This window comes from Pocillopora verrucosa, chromosome 12 (assembly GCF_036669915.1).
Source record: "Pocillopora verrucosa isolate sample1 chromosome 12, ASM3666991v2, whole genome shotgun sequence".
Taxonomy (NCBI): domain Eukaryota; kingdom Metazoa; phylum Cnidaria; class Anthozoa; order Scleractinia; family Pocilloporidae; genus Pocillopora; species Pocillopora verrucosa.
In genome coordinates, this window is record NC_089323.1 from 15,451,477 (window position 1) to 15,470,861 (window position 19,385).

Here is a 19,385-nt window from a genome sequence, read left to right on the forward strand (position 1 = left end):
ATTTTTTAGCACAGCCACCATGTGTACACCAGATCAGCAAGAAAAAAGGGGTTCTGATAAAGAAACTCATAACCATCTACATGTATGCTTGCGCACCAGCATTTCACTAATTGACGAACCGTTCTACATTCAATTACTGCGAGAATCCTCACGCAAAATGGTTTTCTCAACAAATGTATTAATAACCCTTTGTACAACATGATGTCTATGTACTTCAGGAAAGGAATATTTAATGACCGTCATGGGAAAACAACACACATTAGGGTTTCATACACGAAACGTCAACGTTATAGCTTCTCTGTACAGAAATATAAACAATATAGCTTTAGGGACCGGTCATCATAGTTATTGCCGGGGGTGAGAGGCTTGGAGAATTTTGGTTGTGTCACAATGAAATCCCAACATAAGGCAAATAATACTCTTATGATTCCCGCCACTCATTACCAGTTAATTGGCGGTCAATTTATACCCTGTTGGCAACGACTGATACCCCTCCGCCCTGAAAACCATGTGAAAAATGACTGATTCCTTAGTACCTCTAATAAACTTTCCTTAAAATGTTCAACTCTTAAATAATGACTTTTTATCCACAATAAAAAAGTTCGAAAATTATTTTACCTATGATTGCATTCTAGAGGCGAGAATGTTTTCTCTTTCACTCAGCCTTACTTCCATCCACTAAAGAAATTTTACCGCCTTGGTTTAGAACTAAAGGTACACATAGCATCTGAAGTTTCTCATGTACTTTCTTCGAAACAGCTACCATTTCTTCTTCGTTAAGAGATTCTAACAGTGATACAACAGCATTAAGAACGTGTCTTTCTTTCGGACGAGATTCAAACGTCCATTCTTGGGTGTTCTCCATATCATTGTTAAGTTCTTCTTCAATCTCATCTGGTGCTTTATTGTCTTCAGCTCTTCGCATTCTTTGAAGAATATTCTGGTTCAAGTGCTTCCTAGTGTCAGATATGAGGTTTATACCTCGTTTCCAGGCCCTCAACTCCATCTCCCCGTCGCCATCTATGTTGATCCAATTAGTGGCCATCCATTTCTCGCCTTTAGTGACGTCACAGTGACCGTAGTACATCCTGTTATCCAGTCCCCCGATCCATGTACCATCATCATTAGGCACATGGTTGTACCACATGACAGCCTTGCCTCGTTTCGGTTTGATGACCAGTTTGCCTTTAGCACAGTACTCGTGTGAGTTGCATTTCCCAATAGCATTGTTCATCCATTTCTGCAGATAGGGAACATTTGATTAGAAATAACTACCGGAACAGACCCAAGGAATCTTTAATATAGTCTGAAACGAAGAAATTTAGCTCGCAAAATCTGAATTTGCACTTATTTGGTTTTCTATACATTTACTAGTTACTGCTGAAGTAACTCAGGTCTGATAACTTTGCTCTGACAATATCACTTGTAAACCGAATTCAAATAAAACAAACCTCGTATCCTTTGTGACGCATGAAAAATTTCCCACGCATCTTCTCCCCGCCAGGAACCCACCACTTTCCATCTATTTGTGTATTTCCCTTTAATTGTCCAGCGTATTTAATGGAAAAATCTTTGTTTCCTTGATTCAAATACTTCTTGCGGAATCGTATTACGTTTCCTGTCAAAAGACTGTCAATCAATTCGAATTCCCCGTTGTCGTCACTTCCTTTGCCATAAATAACTTTATTAGCACCATCCATTTTAAATTGTATATCCACTTCAAAGGTATTTCGACTTCCGGTTGTCTTGTCGTAAGTGAAAAACCCTGTCCAGGTACCAGAGTTGTTCATGATGTCATCCTAAATAGAGATTGAGAGGGTAAGTTTGTAAAGAAACTATGGCGCTGCGTCAGTGTTCGGTGTTAAGGGGGGGAGGTGTATAACAAGATTATCTGGTTTTATCACCTGAGTTGATGATATAAATAGGCCACCGTAAAGAGTTTCTAAAGCTGACCCGTTGAGCGTTAGCCCTTTACGAGAGCTAAATTGTGGTAGACCATTTAGTTACTGCAAATACTCATGCGCCTCCTCTCTGTCAAGAACTTCAATTTTCTAATGAGCCCCTTTCTCTGAGGAACCTTCCTTGTTTAGAAGTTAACGTTTATATGAGCTTCTTTCTCTTATAAGCACATGTACCCTGGTATCTTCTAGAACTTCATGTTCCCAATAATCACCATTCCTCGAACTTCAATTATCTCTAAGGCTCCATTCCTTAGCAAGCCCTCTCCGTCTAGAACTGCAAGCCTATATTCTTCCTCCACGGTGAAGATCTTCAATTTTGTAGTTAAGACCCATCCTCTATTAAACCAACCACCTCCCTGAAATTTTGAGTTAACCCCATCTCGACTTTCAAGTTTTTTTTAATGAGCTCCTCTCCCTTATAAACGCTACCTTCCCCGTCTACAACTTCAAATTTTTAATGAAATCGTCTCCCTTATTGGCCCCTGTCCCTGTTTAGAACCTCAAGTTGCCGATCTGTCCCTCTCCCCCTCCCTTTCTGGACGGACAAAAATTTCTAAGCTATTTTTCCTTCATTAATGCTGCTTACTGTTGAAAAAACAATTTTTATCTTACATAAAGTTACATCTTTTAAAAGTTTTTCATTTTACGTATTTTATTACCACTATCTATATATGGGGCCGGACTAAAAAATAGCTTCTTTCGTATCTTTGCCAGGTGTTTGCATCGACTTACCTCAAATTCGCTATTTGCAAGTGGCATCACCAATTCCCCTCCTTCATCGACATCGTTGAGGAAATAAGCTAGTGTTATGTACCTTTGGAAATGATATAGAGAAATAACTGTTTATTTATACCTAGTACGGCATGTAACGCTATGAAATCTTTAAAAATTTTTTCTGATTGACTTCTTCCGGATTGACTTCTTCCACTTCAAATTTTTGTTCCACAAGTTTTGTCCCACAACATCGAAGACGTGTGGTTATGAAGTCCTTTTTTTGTCTCGATACTTTTTCTTCTGTGGCAATTCTTCAGTGTGGGAAAAAATGTGAAACATAGCCAAGAAAGTCGAAATGGATTGGAGAGGTGTCCTACTTGTCTCAATTTTCATGCTTTTCATTGTCTTTCACATACCTGCATATTCTGCATTCTTTCATGTCTCCATACAGACAGCAGGGAACACCCTCAAATTTAGGCTCACTGTCTTGTTGACAATATTGATAGTTGTTTTCTTCAAACTGCATCACCTTAAAGTGAATTGTATAATATCAAAACAACGACTTGGCTGTTGCGAGATACGTTAATGAACACAAAATGAGGTGGGTGTGAGTGGTAATAAAAAATAATGAAGGAAGACAGAAAATGAAGATTGGTCGGGTGCGAGGTATGATAGGACTGTTGCTGGAGCTGACGGACTACGGATTTGGGTCACGCTATTGGTCAACTTGTCATTCAAAGAAGTTCTGGTTTATTTTCTTTGTTTTCAAGGAAAACCCTAAAAAGACTGCAAAGTTTTTCAGAATCAGAGAATTTTTCGTCATCTGAGAACAACAATAAAATAACAACAACAAGTTTGCGTGTCACATACGGAACATTGTTATCTTGCTCACCGCGCGCAGAGTTGTTTCGTTGCAGCAACAACTGAAGTAGCGACAACGTTACGTCATGTCCATGTTTCAGTTCCTAGTTTCTTTCCTTTTTTTGTGGTAGAGGTTAAGGGTTTGTTTTTTTCAGAAATATTATTCCCGTTTACCTGCATGGGTTCACTCTCCTGAATAATTTCCTTTGGTATTTTGGTAACTGCTTGAAGCCTGGAAGAAAAACTTTAGTGTTAGAAATACACCCGTTATAGACCATACGTTAGACTATAATTAAACAAAGTTATACCTCAATGGGATCCTTTGTAGGTGTTGATTATTTATGTAGTTTAGAGTGTAGCTGGGGGGGGGGGGGTCATCGGTTACATGTCACATCTTACCCTTGTGTTAAGTAATTTGTTATTCATGGTAGCAAAAAAATCAACGTGGTATACCCTCCAATGTCCGTGAGAGGCTAGTATAGAACCCCCCCTTCCCCCCACGCCCCTCCCCCTGTTGGAAGGTTCTTCCTCTAACCCTAATTACTCAGGGACAGGTCATCATTTATCGCTGGGGGAGGTGGATTTTGGTTTCGACACGATAAAATTTACCTGATCCAAGCATAAAGCGCTATAATATTCTTACGATCCTCTCGTAACCCAACCCCCCTCCCTCATTTGTAGTTAATCAGCAGTAAATTTTCCATGGTTCCCCCCCCCTTTATACTCTGTTGACAGCGACTGATCCCCCTCCATTCCAGCTGAAAACCATGTGATCCCTTTTAAACTCTTCCAAACACCCCTCCCCCCCTTACCCGCGGTCACTCATCAAGAGTTCTTTGTCCGGCATATCTTTCCAAGAATAGACCCGCCATCTCCTGTTATGGTTGCGTTCTAGGAGAAATCTTTTTTAGGGATTGAGTCGCACTAAGTACTATGAGTGGGAGATCTCATAGGCTACAACAAACGTGTAACTACCGACCGTTCGTGGAATCCATGCAATAAGTCAGGCTGATATCTCAGCAGTTCGTCCTCATCATGCCACAGCCAAGATACTCTACTGTTAGGTATTCTCCTCAGTGACGAATCATTCAGAAGGCCAGCAATATATTGTCTTATTTCCTCCAGTTCTACGCTTTTGAATTCAGTCAGGTTGATTTTTCCTGGTCAAACAAAAATAAAAAAGAAGACGTATTTTGTCAATGAAGGTGATAACTTCAAATTATTTGAAAGCGGGGAACACGCTCTACAGTTTTACTCCTACTTGATTATAGATCATATTCAGTTACCCTCGATAAATTCAGGATCGTATATCGTGCTCCAATGAGACACAAACATACTTACCATTATCATCTTCATCCAATTTTAATGTTTTCATCCTGTTAAAAGTAAATGAACGAATCAATAAATAAAGAAGCAATTTTTTAAGAACATATTTCTCTCCCAGTTTTAAAAAAATATGTTGACCGATAAATCCCACTTACATCTCGGTGGCGTTATGTTTGGTAAATTTAAGATCCATTTTACCAGGGATCAGGACAATCTGTAACAGCAATGGAAAGAAAGGAATGTTAGTATGCAATTCTTATTACGAGCAGTAAGTGATATAAGTGAATTTATCTTTAAACTCAAGTTCAAGGATGGACTAAGGCATTGAGAATCACAGATGAACCTCTCTGTGCCCAAGTGTCCTCCTTGATTCTATAGATAGGCTATTACAATTAAGTTATTAGATATAGGATAATCCATCGACGCGTGTAGATATGGAAATTCTCTTCAGGTGTCTCGATCTTATTCGTTCGCTGCACTTACGAGTGAGATATGAAACGATGAAGAGAAATTCCATATCTACAGCAACTACGTATTATTAATTTTTGTTGATCATACGTCGATTTCATTAAAGGTGAACACTTTACTATTCATTTATTATTAGCCTGACAGAGTGGCGCGAAAGGAGAGTGACGTGTCAGCGGCTGATTGGCGATATCAAGGACACGTAAAAAATTATCGTAATTTTTTCTCTTGTACAGTTACGGCTTTTCTCAGGGCTGGAAATCTTTGTAAAATACCGTAGTTTATATAATAATACGTTTAATCCTACTATTAAGGGAAATCTTGAACAGGACTGTTGGTGGAAGTGACTGCGTGACAGTGACTTCGACCAGGTCATAGGTCACGGTGTCATTCATAAGATGTGCTTGTTTATTTGTTTGTTTTAACTGAGAATGTGTTCCAAGAAGAACTATTTAGAGACGCGATTTTACCAACCTCCTCTGAGTCAATGTATTCATCACCATTCAAGTCCCACTGTTTGAAAGTGTTCAGAGGGTCTTCATAGTAAACACCTCGGTTATCTGTTTTCTTAGGATTATCATTGAGTTTTTTGTTTTCAGCCATAGCTATGATGAGTTCACATTCGTCCTCATCAAGAAAATCGGGAATCTCTGTAAAAACGATGAATGAAATTGAGAAAAGCAAGTTTTTTAAATGAGCAATGTTCTACAGGCATGGTAGCAATTCTAACTACTATAGCATTATTTGACCATGCCTCGCACATGATGAGTGTAGAGTAATCCTCCTCTCACTTAAATCACTCTCCGTGCGAAAATTCCATAACCCCCAAGATCAAGTTAGTAATTCTCCCTACTGAAGGCCATACATTTCCTTATAAATTATACCTATAGGAGACACAAGTGTAGAAACAAGACAGCGGGGCGAACTTACAGTCGGGCGAAACCACAAGTTACCCGTTAGCGAGTATACCATTTATCATGTTTTCATGTGGCAAGCGCTGTGTATATTCAGCAGTTATGACGAAAGTGTTTCTGTTGTTGATAAACGGATCAATGTCAGTATCTGAGCAACTGCACACCTACCCCTTCCCTAACCCAACAACAGTCAAATGGTAACAAATCAGGGTTAAAGCTAGGTTAGGGGAGGGATAGGTGCGCTGTTGTTCAGGTATTGACTTTGATCCTAATTATCTCATAGGACTGATCTCTTACCAAATACAAGAGGACGCATGCTCAGGGTTTTTATGTGACGTTTGATGCCAGGTAGAATTTCAATCTCTTGAATGTGACCAACCTATCCAACGTGTAACAAAAGTATCATTACTGCAATGTTTACATTTGCAAAGAACCTAAATTGTTTGTAAAAGTTCGATTAAATATCAACTCATTTTACGACTTGGCTATAAGACATGTTTCAACAAGGTGCGCATAATGGCGGTTTCGTATGATTGTAATGAGTAGAGGAATGTTTTTTTTTTATCGGCCTCCTCTGCATTCTTCCTGTGTGAGTCTTCCCACTCAAGAACGCACATCGGCTTTCCTTTCTAAGCATTATTGTTTGAGGTCTGGTAGAGTCGCGACTAGACTCAAGAAAGAGAGGGATTGGACCTGACAGAAGAGCGTTATTTCAAAGGTAAACCCTGTGAAGCTTACAATTTTAAACTCAGAGTGTATGCATGATCTCTCGGAAATAAACCAGGCAATCTCGCATGTTACTTATATTTTTCGGTCTGAGAACATTTCGATGCGACCTTGAAATTTCTTTTAAGCTAAGTTTGCGACACAAGATTGGTAAATGCTAAATCCTTCTACTATCTTTGATAGCGAGATTTATCTAAAAATAGCTTATTTATTAAATCATTGAGCCTGAATGGAAGTCCAGTCTCTTAGCGTTATTGTCTCCTGGTTATGGGTATTAGCTTGTAAACTTATACATGGAAAGTCGGTGATTAAGACAAAGATATAAATACCTATATAAGGGGGAATCTGAACGCAGTAATGGCATCTAATAAATTATATTCAAGCGAGATCAAAGAAGAATTAAACTTGCCTTAATTCCATCGACAACTGGAATCTGAAGTCCAATCCATTCCGTAGTTGTGTTGCTGTTAGATAAAACTTGTTTATCATTGCTTTCTGATAAATTGTTATGAACCTCGTTACTTTGTTGTCCCTCTTTCAAATCTTGTGAAAGACTTTCTACTTGTTCTGTCTTTTGTATTCTTGGTATTTCTTCCTTTAAGTCCACAATTTCGTCGTTCTGAACGTATTTAATTTCATCTATCGTGTCACAGAAGCCCTCTTCGTTTTCATCGCTATCGCACGTGTGTTGATGTATTGAGATATCTTTTGCTTTGATTTGTAAACCCCTCGCAATGATCAAAACCAAACCTAAAAACCAGACAAAGCGGTGGGATGTTCTATCCGCCATTAGTTGCATCAATCTTGCCTTGTTATGCTCCCGTCAAGGCCTCGGAACCTCGGTCAAAAAATTCTTCATAAATTAATGATCCAAAATATTACGGCTCAGAGGTTTTTCATTCATGGAGAATAAATTGTTTTACTCTAAAGCAGCCATATGAAAGCGTATGATGCCACCAGCGTCTGTGATTGGTCAGTTTGAATGAGCAGGGCAGGTACCAGAAGGGACCATGAGCGTAAAAAACGGGAGGAAGCCTTTTCAGTGCAAAGTGATGCGGGTATTTCGTAAGATGTTGTGCAGTCTAATGTTTTGCTTTTATTTTCAGCTTTGAAGAAAATATTCCGCTGTATTCAATTTATTCAATTGCTCTCATATGGAATAAAACCTTTTGTTCTCAGTTCAGGGAGACAAAGGCAAGAACAAAGAGCAGGGATGATCAATGATGGAAAAGCTGGATTATAAAAGACGTTCTTGAAATATCCAGGCTAAAGTTTCGCATGATACCCGGAATGATACACAAACCATTAAGTGTATAGAGATCCTTTTTAAGTCACTCATGCAGGGTAAAGGTCTTTTTTGCGTCGCCGAACAAGAGAAAAGTCACGAGAAACGACTTCGTCGAGCTTTAACAGTCTCTGAAAGGCAAGGAGTTTCCGGGGTTTCCAAAGTGCAAGAATAGCATGCCCGAATTTAGAAGGATAGCCTAAAGTTGATATTTTTGACCCTGGCTCACCAGGGAACACCAGGGTTCCTGTATTTCGACAGCAATTTTTTGGAATACTTGGCATTTAGAATGGTTGCCATGACTTACCAAGAACTCATTAGAAAAAAAAAAGGATCATATGATCGTAATGAAGACTAATTATATCGAGAGAAATGAATGTAACTCGTTTTGTAATAATTGAACGCTAATTAGATATGCATAATTTAGTGAATATCAATTACCGGAAGGAAGTCGGTTTGATCGTGACTAATTTCATTATAAAATTATATTGTAAGCTGACTTAGAGAGATATTGTTTTTGTTTTTATTATTAGTTTTTTTTTTTGCCTTTTACCGCACGGCCATAGACTGAAATTCTTGCGAGTTGCGAGGTTCCTGTTTGTCTGGTCGACAGCTACAAATTACAGGGAAAGAGAGATAAAATGCATGACACTTGCCTGTCACACAATACTTATTTTCTCAATCGAGGTCGTACGCTGGCCAGTGTTCACTGAAGTTTAAATCCGCAATAATTTTCGAGAAAACATGATGGATTCAGCAAGCTGCTGTAACTTGGTTATTCTTAGATAAGTTAAATTTATGGATGTCTCGCTCTACATCTGACATCTCAGTGAGGGCCATTGTTAAATTTTGTTTACAAATGATATGCAAATGTGGTGTTCACGGCCGTGAAATCAACTAGTTACGGGAAAGAAGCCATCTAAAAGATCAACTATGGCGCCGCCGCGTGCGGATAACAAGAAATTCTCGAAGGAAAGATCAAAACAAAAGGCAGCAAAGAAGCCCTCGAAATCGTCTCTTCCTTCTACGGCGGTGGCCGTCGCTTTAACCGCTCTGGTAGCGATATGTGTAGCTATGTATTACAAGAATGGATCTGGGATCGAGACGAACCTCCGCCAAGCGACGAAGGAAAGAACCAAAGAATCAATAGGAACTTCAAATTCCAAACGAAGTGATACGAATGCCGATTTTAAAGTTCTACCTCGATTAAATGGTGTGAAGGTAAGAAATAGAGATCCAGTAATACCTCAGAAAATAAGTTTCAGCTCAAGAACCCATCGTATTAGTGACGTGTCGTTGTATTTAATTCAATATTAAGTTAACAGCTATTTTCTTTGTATTTAATGTATTTCTGCTACCTTCGCTCTATTGTATATTTCGAATGTATTGTAGGCACAAACTTAACATGCAATTTAGGATCTCAAGTTGTTGTTTAATTGCATTTTTTTCAAATAAACTATGTATGTTTGTATGTATGTATGTACCATGATATCTGGATAACTTATTCCTGCTTGTTCGTAGAATCATGTTTGTCCACGGGTTATTTATTTTTTGGTCATTTTTAGCCATTCAGTAACGGAGTTTTTTTTTTTTAACCATTTTTGCGTCTAAGTTTGTAAAAATATCATTTGATCTTCATCAAGATGAACATTATAGCGTTGATGAAACAGACAGAATATGCCAATCCTGTTGAAACGTGACAGTCACGTAACGCAATCCTTATGATTTAAAGATGTATCTGTAACTGTATCATGAGGTGGAGGTGTTTTCAGGTGTTATCATTGCGCCCCCCCCCCCCTGAATTAGCCTCACGTAGACGCATATTTTATTAACAAATTACGTTTACCCTTCAGGTTGGCCATGTGCAAAAAAGACAACTAAGCCCAGGAAAGGTGTATGAAATTAAGACACTTAGCTTAAGACCGCCTATCTTCGGTAAGAAAATTAAAATTTTCCTAAATTCTTTGTCATCCATTTATTTATATTAAACGCAGTATTGACTCATCAATAAATTTTATGTCTTGATCTCTATTTCATGTCAGAAATTCCCGATTTTCTGTCCGAAGACGAATGCCAGACTATAATAAACCGAGCTTCCAAGGCGGGCCTGGACACCAGTGAGGTCCAGGACCCTGAAACGGGTATCAACATTGAGCCAACTAATAAGGCGACGTTTCACAGTTGGGATTACAATAACGATGGTGTCATTGAAAAAGTAGAGGTACGAGGTCGTAGACAATGCTATCTAAAATTTATTGGCATTTTGCTCGAGGTGTAATCTCGTTCTCCCGCAAGTGTTAATGTCAGTCTATCTTCTTCAGCTTTTCAACTCATCTCCCACCAGAACAAGTGTCAGGCAATTCTTCTCTGGGTAAAGAGGGTGTGACAAGGTATAACCCCCTCCTCACCCGGGAGAGTATCCTTTTGTTAAGAGTGCGAGTATCTATTGTAGCAATTTTCTTGCAATTCTTTGATGGATAAATTCAAATGAGCAAAGAGGAGACAAAATCGGGCAATCAACCTCAAGATAACAAAATTCTAACTCTTTTAATTCCTTTTTTGTAGGTAATGCATAATCTTGTTGATCTCAGTGATTTATACTTCTCAGAAGAAGACATCGCAAAAATGTAAGTGGCCCGTCAGGGTGGGACGTTATCGTCATCATTTCCTTATCCTCCTTCGTCCTATTTACAACAAATATAATCCTTTGTGATCATCGCCGTTACAATTAGGGAGACATCACATTTTAATCACTTCCGGGAGTTTAATGGTTAAGACAAGGCTGTAACTATGTTTTTCTTTTTACTAAACGTCTGCAGGTTTGTTGAGCTGAAAGTGGACAAGAATAACAATGGTTTGTATTTTGTTCTTTTTTTTTTGCTATTCTCCTTGCACTTAACCTTTTTCTTTGGGTATTTAGAAACCAAAGGATGAATTTTTTAACACAATGTAAACTTTCAGTGGCAAAATTTCGATTTAGAGTAATATGGGTCAGATTACTCACGTTGCACTATTTCTGCCGTTAGTTGACAATTAACCTTTTTTTTTTTAAGGTGTTATGGATTTAAAAGAGTTCCTTGCAGTGACGACAAACAAGATTATGAAAAGTCTTCATAACATGGCAAAAAAACTTCCTCGGGTGAAAAGCCGAAACAGTCAGCAAACATGGTTGGATCATCGAAAGATCAAAGGACTCAATGACAGGTAAATAAAAAGAGGTTAAGGGAGTGAATGACAGCCTTTTGTTGACTTTTCCATCTATTTTCCGCACAATTTTGGAAGTTACAAGTTGATCACCTCCTGGTTTTTAAGAGGTAACAGGATGGTCGCGCGACTTGGTGTCAAGGGAACTTATGGGAAATTTTTATTTGGAGTATCTTGAATAATTTGCAGTCCACTTAATAGGTTACTAAAATAGGAGTAGCCAGATTCTGGTAGCCAATATCTAAATTAAAAAAATGTCTAACAAACTTGCTGAAAACGTCAAAACATCTTTTAAAAACTTTTTTGCATTAAAAAATATAATCATTGGCTTTCAGAGTGGCGGCTCTAACAAAGCTTCCAAGGGCAGTTATAGAGGAGAGTGAAGAACTTCAGGTAAGCATTCCGTTTTTTTTTTTTTTTATTGAAAGAATCCATTGATCTATGTTTCCGCTGTGTTTAAGTTAGTAGAGGAATGAGGTGGCGGTGATAATAACCTTTCGGGACCCTTCCCGAATGATAAGTGGCTCGATGCTGTTATTCATTCTTTCTTTCTTTTTCTTTTTTCACTCTTAGGTTGTCCATTACCATCCCGAGGGCCACTATCACTGTCATCACGATTCCCAAGATTTTGAACCGAACGTTCCTTGTTGTGCTTTCCGTGATAGAAGTCACTGTCGTCTTTGTCGGTAAAAAAAAATAGATTACGTGCAGTTTTCATTGGTGCTGCTGCGCAAGCATTTTGCTGGCTTTTCACGAGGTTTACAGAGTCGAGTTAGCCTGCCAGCAATATTAGTACTTCTCCACGAGCGTTTATACGCCCTGGAGCGACTTGAGCGAGGCGAACCCGCTAAAGGTGTGCAAGGGGTCTAGAGCCAAGCCCCAGAAAACCTCTCCCCGACTCGTCTCAAATCCACGCGCGGGCGGAGAAACGGACTTCCTGTAGCGCTAATTATGTGCGTCTGCTCGTAAGCTAGAGTCGAACCAGCCCGCTTTGTTTACAGGCGCGAAAACTTATCCACAGGCTAAGAAGTCATATTTAACCAGTGGGTAATCTTCCCCACAAATAATATTCGGTCGGGTCTGGAGAAGAGCTGATGGTGAACTCATGGTGAGAACGTGTATGCAAACCTAATTGTGAGAAATGCGGAGAGGGATTTAGATTTTAGTTAGACTCAGTCTCGTTTTAAATTCCATTGGTTGGGTAAGTGGCAGAAATTTCGTCGTACATGTGAAGGGCATACATGTGTTAAGATCCCCTTGTTTGGTCATGTCATGTTAAGCTCTCGTTGGGAAACGAGAAAGATCACATTGCGTGACGCGAGGTAACAAACCTTGGTAGAAGGAGTCTAATCTTAATATAACTGACTATAGGATATGTTTGAAGTAAAGTTTGAAGAGCCTCGATCATTTTCTTACAGGTATATTACAGTGTTGTACTTTTTAAATGATGTGGAAGAAGGAGGCGAGACTGCCTTTCCAGTTGCGGATAATGCAACATTTAGCACAGAGGTAAAAAATAAACAGCAAACAAACGATAAGTTTTTTTCTCCTAAACGAATGTGCCATAAGGTGCTAAATTTTATTGTGAAAATTTTCCCCCTGCATTCCAAATTTTAACCCTCAGTATAAAATAGCATAAATTACCTTATATGTCAAGTTTGAAAATGTGGGATCTGATCAGTATTTTAGCTGATAAAATAATATCTGATCTTTCTTTGATCGCTTTCCAACTTGATATTCGTCCACGTCAAACACCAAAGAAGTGAAATTATCGCTGTCCACATTTAACCGTTTGTAGACGTTGGTGAAAATACTGGAATTAACTGGAAACGAGGTGTTCCTTTTTCAATCTTTCGTTATTTTGGATTTAAGTTCTAGAGGAAAAGTGAACAAAACGAGTGTTCATTTTTCACTGGCGTTTTCCGTTGCCTTAATCTTTCACTCACAAGATCTGAAAGTCAATTCTCTCTCTGTCTTCCTACGTTATTTGTTTTATTTAAGCTCAAAGACTTTGGTTCCCAGTGAAAGAATGTTCACTAATTGGTGCCTTCCTCTCTTCTCATTATCCATGTGCTTTCAATTCTTGTGATATTGTAAGGAGAAATTCCATTTTGAGCACTCCTGGCAGTGATAGGGTGAAACGTTACGCTTCAACTCAGCATTACGTCGTTCAAGCGAGGAGATAAAATGCATCCATCTCATTTAGGTGTTTTATTTCCTTTGAATCCAGGCGTGGGCGGAGATCACCAAATTTCGCTGCGACCTGAGCAAGCATTGTCACAAAGCCAACTTATTCGTAAAACCTCGTAAAGGAACAGCCATCCTGTGGTACAATCACTTGCGGGATGAAAAGACTGGATGGCACGGGAGACTGGACGAAATGACTTATCATGGAGGGTGTGATATCATCAAAGGAGAAAAATGGATTGCAAACAATTGGATAAATATCCTTGGAGACTCGCGAGAGACTATGGTTTCGTACAAAAATCCTAAGAAAAAAATTAAATGAGAAGCTTTGAATTGTTATTGTTTTAAAATAACACTAAAAAAGATTGTGACCTTGTTCTCAGCGTCTTCTCTCTACTCGTCCTCCAAAATCAAAGAGAGACTGGGGCGGGAAAAAAGGGACTCTGAGAATGTAACTGAATTGGTGTTTAACAATGCACTGACGCCTTTTCTCTCGAATTCATATTTTTTATCCTTCCAAAAACAATTCTAGCCTCCCCCCCCTTTTGCGGTGATTTTCGGGAAGTAATTCAGGGGGTCGTATTTCTCTCAATACACTCGTCAAATCTAATTTTACTACCTTATAAATATTAAGCACCGTACCAGGACTGTTTAAGGTAAGAAAAACTTTTTTGATGAGTTTTCTCTGTAGAATTCAGCGGTTTTCGACGTTACCCTGGGGCAATTGCCTCATGAAACTATGAAGCTGGCATTTGTGCCGGGAGGGGAAGGTGTGAATGTAGTCCTTAGACACCACTGCAGGTAATTAGAAAAATAATGAAATAGTGAAACAGGTAGAAAATTGTTTTTAACAATTAAATTTTAGTTTCTCTTTGGTGTTGCGTAATTTTTGTAGTTGTCTTTTTGTTTGTTCTATTGGATCAATATCAGTATCTGGGCAACTACCCACCTACCCCTCCCCTAACTCAACAACAGTCAATTGACGACAAGTTAAGGTTAATGTTGGGTTAGGGGAGGGGTAGGTGGGCAGTTGCTCAGATACTGATATTGATCCGTTTGATTTGTCTTTGGTACCTTCATGCTTTGTTCACACTGAGGCTAGAGAACACGTGACCATGGCCACGCCCTTTATTCTGTCTGTTCCATCCGCAGTGAATCGCGAACAACATGTTAACACCCAATATCTGATAAGCTATTCTCCCGGCCCTTCCAATTGCTGTGCGTTGTTTTCTTGGAAATTAGTTTAGACAACACATCCCTCTAGTCAGCATTATTTGTCGGACGAGACTGTAGATATTGGCCACATAGGTATCCCAGCGCCGCGTGAAGGTTGGTCCGCAAATCACACGTAAAATGGGCTTCACCTTTTCAGTCTCAGGGGTTCGAATGACCAAAAGGTGGTTGATTACATTTCCAAGCGTTCAAGTAATGAGAAGAAAGAAAAGTAGCAACTGTGCTACACAAATCTGAGAATTGATTTTAAGATCTTTAAACTAATTCAGACAACATGATTAGAACTAGCAGAGGATATTATATTTGAAAATAGTGCAATAGTATCCCCCGACCCTGGGACCCTGGGAACCTGATCCTCTTCCCCCCTCTTTTTCCTCTTAAAAATTGCAATAAGTAAATGCAAGCCTCGGTTTATGAAGGTTTGTTTTCCTAAAAGAAGGGACGAAATTTTTCTTGTACCTCTTTATTTCGCAAAGCAAGCCTCGGTTTAGCTTCTCCCCACCTAACTATCAAACCCTCCTCCATCATTTTATGCAAATTTTAAATCTAACTTGCTGATAATTTTTCTCAAGCACGTGATGATGCCAATTACTATTCAATTCCTCTTAACCTTCGCTGCTTCTTGTTCCATGTTCATGTATGTCTCTCCGAAAAAAGCAACGGAAACTGCTCTATATGTTAAATTGACACGCTTACTGGGACAATTGGTAGCGTCAGAACTTTCAGGCTACGCCAGCCGAGTTACCAAGGACTCAACCAATCCAAGAGCGACTCGACTTAAGCTGAAGATGAAAGCAAACTCGAACGTCGCACGTGGTTAATTAAGGTTCCTCCGAGCTTGTCGACTTCTGAAAGACTGCCTCGGTAAGTACAGTTATTTTGTACACCCCGCTTGAAGAGTTATCGATGTACCTTGTTTTACGGGATTATGCTTTCTTACATTTCTCATACTGAGTAAATTTGAACTTAAAACTCTGGAAAATTTTCTGAAATAACAGTGCATGTTATTCATTTTAGAAATAAATCAACGTTTTTGTTCAGAGAAGGCAAGGTAATTCGGCACTATCAACTGAGTTGATAACATAAATTGGCCACCGTAAAGAATTTCTAGGCTAACGTTTCGAGCGTTGGCCCTTCGTCATTCGCTTTGACGAAGAGCTATCGCGAGAAAAGTCAGCTTTAAAACTTTTAATGGTAGCTCATTTACGTTATCAATTCAGTTGATGATACCAAATTACCTTGTTACTCCCACCGACGCAGCCCCACAGTTTCTTAAGAAACTTACCCTCTTTATTCATATGTTTAGAGAAGATCTAGAGTTGACTTTAAATATGTGCTCGAGACAAAAAGAATCGTATGTCTGCCTGTTCAAGTAGGAGAGGTGAATTGTCACTCATGCTTGGGCTCAGGACAATGGCTCGCACGCTCAAAGCGCCTCAATTTTGGAATGCAACTTCAAATAGCAATTTTTCAAACTGAAGTGATTAAATAAATCTGGTTTTAGTAACTGGGCTGATGATATAGCTGTCCATCGTAGAGAGTTTCTAAACCTAACGTTTAGAGTTTTAACCCTTCTTCAGCGCGAATCTGCAATGTGATACCCCACCGGCGCAGCGCACCACAGTTTCGGCTTTACAATCTTACCCCTTCATTCATTTAATGTAAATAAAAGTTGAACAATTTGAAAGTTAAAACGGATTGTGGTTGGAGTAGAGGACAAAATTCCGTTCTACACCCGTACTTCATTATGCAAAAAGCACTAGGGGGAAAGAAAATCCTGGCGCAAATAATAGTTTGTCTATAAGACAACATCTTTCTTTAAAATAGTAATTTATAATTAAGGGGTTCCACGTAAATATTTCCAAAATATACAATAACAGGTTCTTAGGATAAATTGTGCCTTGGTATTATTTAAGGTTCATGTTGAAGTTTGGGACAAGAGCGTGTGGCCAGGGTTCAAGGGACAGGCGCTGGCGAAGCAGGTTGATGAGCTAATTTTTGATAAAGTAGGAGAGGTATTACAATTTTTTTAAATGTGTTTACATAGAAGTTAAATGCAGATTTTTTTTACCGTGATTATGAATTGCAAAAGTTTTTTCTCTGAGCCGTGTTAAAACGCGTGCCATTTTTGAATGTCTTGGAAAAGATTGGTCCCAAGGGTAATCTGTTGTTTTCGCAATTTATCAATCAATAGTGTGGGTACCGAATCATGACGTCACATATCTTGGCGCATCTCGTTTCGATAGAATTTCCAAACAGTGCTATTTTTCAAGGCGAGAACAGAGCTTTGGTAGTGATTTAATTTCCTTGTATTTCGTAATTAATTAATTTTCCTCTCCTTTTGATGTATGTTATAAGTTGTTTATAAGATTATTTGAATTATACGCTCATTTTGATTGGCTTTTTTATTAACTAAAATAAAGCGTGAGGTGTAATGAATGTTTCACTTGTTTTGCTCTCTACAGTGTGACATGTACAATGCACTAAAGATAACAAAGACGTATAGTATGAAGGACAATTGATAGTACACCATACATCTTTTCTTGCAAATTGATGGCAGTTTTCCTTTCATCGAACAAATCGCGGGAGGACTCAAATATAAATAAAAACTGCCGTGAACTAAAAAACGAGAGATATCACATAAATTGGCTGACACATAAAAGGAAGAAGTTTGAAAGAATGTTTCGAAATAAATTCTGTGAAAATTGCTTGGCTATGAAATAAATCATAAATTCCTATTAGGGCGTTTCCTTGTTTGCCTTTAACCATGACAACGTTATTGCAAATTTCTGTATGCATTTCGGGAATTGTCATTTAATTGTGTCTTAAATTTCTGAAATATTTTGCTTTGCTCGGCAAAGTTCTCGAGAATTTTAGCGTGAATTCACCCATTAATATAGAGCATTTTTTCGATAACATGGAGGGCAAAATTATTAAATCCTGATTGGATGAGACACAGGACATTTTCCCTTAATTTTGGTTAGTGTCCCAAGCAAATTTACTTGAAATTGAAAACATTGAAAAAAGTTCAAGTTTATTTAATTTCATCGACGACGAAATTTTTTTAGCAGGGCTGATTTTATTGCTCTAGCATCGTGGCACAAAAATACATTTTTTTGTTTAGCTGATTCGTGCGTTTTATTCATTGACGTTATAACTCAGCGCTGACATGGTTTCCTACGAAACTACTTGACAGCGTGCGTTTTTGACCTCTTAATGAAAGAAAATTTTGCCCTTTATATCTAGCATCCCTTGCTACCTTTATACATAGTATAAATCTTGCAACTTCTGAAAACAAGCATGACGTCTGTCCTTGATTATTCTCAGCCCAATGCAATTACCTGGACAAATTTTGGTCCCAATTCAATCGCTTATAGAGAGGTTTATTGCTTGTGATGAAAGGTCAAAGTTATAAAACTAGAAGGGCTGGCGTTGTTTATCCACTCCTCCAGAAAAATGATGCCAGATTTCAATTTAAGGGTACACTCGCTTCCAGCTCACGTTAAATGCGATGAAGTCAAAATATGGGTTTTTTAAACTGTAGGAAACAATTTACAGTCTTGATTCTGTTGTTTCTCTATTCATTAAAGACAAAACAAAAAGATGAACTAATGAATTATCTCATGGTAGCAAACTTATTTGTTTGTCTGGATAACTTTATTTGTAATTCTTTTGGAATACAATTCTAAGATTTCAATTTTTACAAAAATTCATACTACTTTAACTTAATGATAATCATTTTCATGTTTCATATTTTTTTTATTTGTAGGATGTGAGGTGGTACATGCTGAAGAATAATCCACCGAGAAGCCACCAAGTTTTTAGTTTAACTATCAATCAATGCATTGTAATTAATAAAGAATGACTAAGCTTGTCTCTTTCTAACGATATCATGATGAAAAAGCAAAAGCAAGTTTTCGGTTGGAGACACTGTGCGCTTTTGAAAGGAGTTTGTAATTTGCATGAACAGAACTAAGTCTATCAGCTGAGAAAAAAAGGGATGTGCTTTTAGTTTCCGTTTCGGAGAGAGTTTAAAAAGACTAAGTCTTTTTGTGGGAAATTTTCTACTTTTTTTGGGTATGGATGGTTGCCCAAAGGAAAAAAATGTCTGCGCTCTTGAATCAAGTCTAGTGTTGATTGAAATATATACTAAGTCTTTTGGCGGGAAAAATCTTGCATGTGCTATAGATTTTCTCCCATCAAAAGTTTAGTATATGTTTTTTTCAATGCCAGACGCTGTTCAAATCCGCAGAATATTTTTTCCTCTCGGCAACCCTCCATACGCAAATTTTTTTAAAAGAGATAGCCTATATTTTGACTAGTTACCAGGCTCCTTTTAAAAGCGCACAATTTTTTTTAATACTTTGTTGGTAAATAAAAGAAGACTGATTTGTTCATCATAACTTGTTTTATTTCATTTTGAATAAATAACTTAAATGCTGATTACAAGAGTTTTTTTACTGAGTTAAATTAAGTAAAAATACAATAAAAGTATTTAAGAAAATCATT

General features: G+C 38.2%; 2 protein-coding genes and 1 long non-coding RNA gene across 3 annotated transcripts; 2 read left to right on the forward strand and 1 right to left on the reverse strand.

The window, feature by feature from the left end:
* On the reverse strand, positions 1 to 7,783 carry LOC131788068 (uncharacterized). Its single transcript, XM_059105139.2, has 11 exons — positions 7,377 to 7,783; positions 6,539 to 6,620; positions 5,802 to 5,977; positions 5,018 to 5,076; positions 4,878 to 4,912; positions 4,516 to 4,696; positions 3,711 to 3,768; positions 3,092 to 3,204; positions 2,694 to 2,775; positions 1,452 to 1,799; positions 1 to 1,240 (listed from the first exon to the last, which is right to left on the reverse strand). Exons 1-11 carry the CDS (start codon positions 7,764 to 7,766, stop codon positions 656 to 658), a joined length of 2,109 nt encoding a protein of 702 aa, XP_058961122.2. The 5' UTR covers positions 7,767 to 7,783; the 3' UTR covers positions 1 to 655.
* Positions 7,784 to 8,949: 1,166 nt separating this feature from the next.
* On the forward strand, positions 8,950 to 14,519 carry LOC131788065 (transmembrane prolyl 4-hydroxylase). The gene is made up of 10 exons (XM_059105137.2): positions 8,950 to 9,473; positions 10,106 to 10,187; positions 10,295 to 10,473; positions 10,818 to 10,879; positions 11,072 to 11,106; positions 11,306 to 11,456; positions 11,792 to 11,849; positions 12,030 to 12,142; positions 12,875 to 12,965; positions 13,687 to 14,519. Exons 1-10 carry the CDS (start codon positions 9,186 to 9,188, stop codon positions 13,963 to 13,965), a joined length of 1,338 nt encoding a protein of 445 aa, XP_058961120.1. The 5' UTR covers positions 8,950 to 9,185; the 3' UTR covers positions 13,966 to 14,519.
* Positions 14,520 to 14,734: 215 nt separating this feature from the next.
* On the forward strand, positions 14,735 to 18,847 carry LOC136277490 (uncharacterized). The gene is made up of 3 exons (XR_010715908.1): positions 14,735 to 15,740; positions 16,793 to 16,891; positions 18,646 to 18,847. It is a non-coding gene; the product is annotated as an uncharacterized lncRNA (long non-coding RNA).
* Positions 18,848 to 19,385: the final 538 nt, after the last annotated feature.

What these genes read in the sequence shown, in the direction of transcription:
- LOC131788068 (XM_059105139.2), bottom strand. Translation starts at nt 7,766, where the DNA reads ATGCAACTAATGGCGGATAGAACATCCCACCGCTTTGTCTGGTTTTTA. An exon ending in CATGCGTCCTCTTGTATTTG is followed by an intron (nt 5,978 to 6,538) that starts GTAAGAGATCAG and finishes TCGTTTTTACAG; the next exon opens with AGATTCCCGATTTTCTTGAT. An exon ending in TGCGTCACAAAGGATACGAG is followed by an intron (nt 1,241 to 1,451) that starts GTTTGTTTTATT and finishes CCCTATCTGCAG; the next exon opens with AAATGGATGAACAATGCTAT.
- LOC131788065 (XM_059105137.2), top strand. Translation starts at nt 9,186, where the DNA reads ATGGCGCCGCCGCGTGCGGATAACAAGAAATTCTCGAAGGAAAGATCA. An exon ending in CTTAAGACCGCCTATCTTCG is followed by an intron (nt 10,188 to 10,294) that starts GTAAGAAAATTA and finishes ATTTCATGTCAG; the next exon opens with AAATTCCCGATTTTCTGTCC. An exon ending in AGTGGACAAGAATAACAATG is followed by an intron (nt 11,107 to 11,305) that starts GTTTGTATTTTG and finishes TTTTTTTTTAAG; the next exon opens with GTGTTATGGATTTAAAAGAG.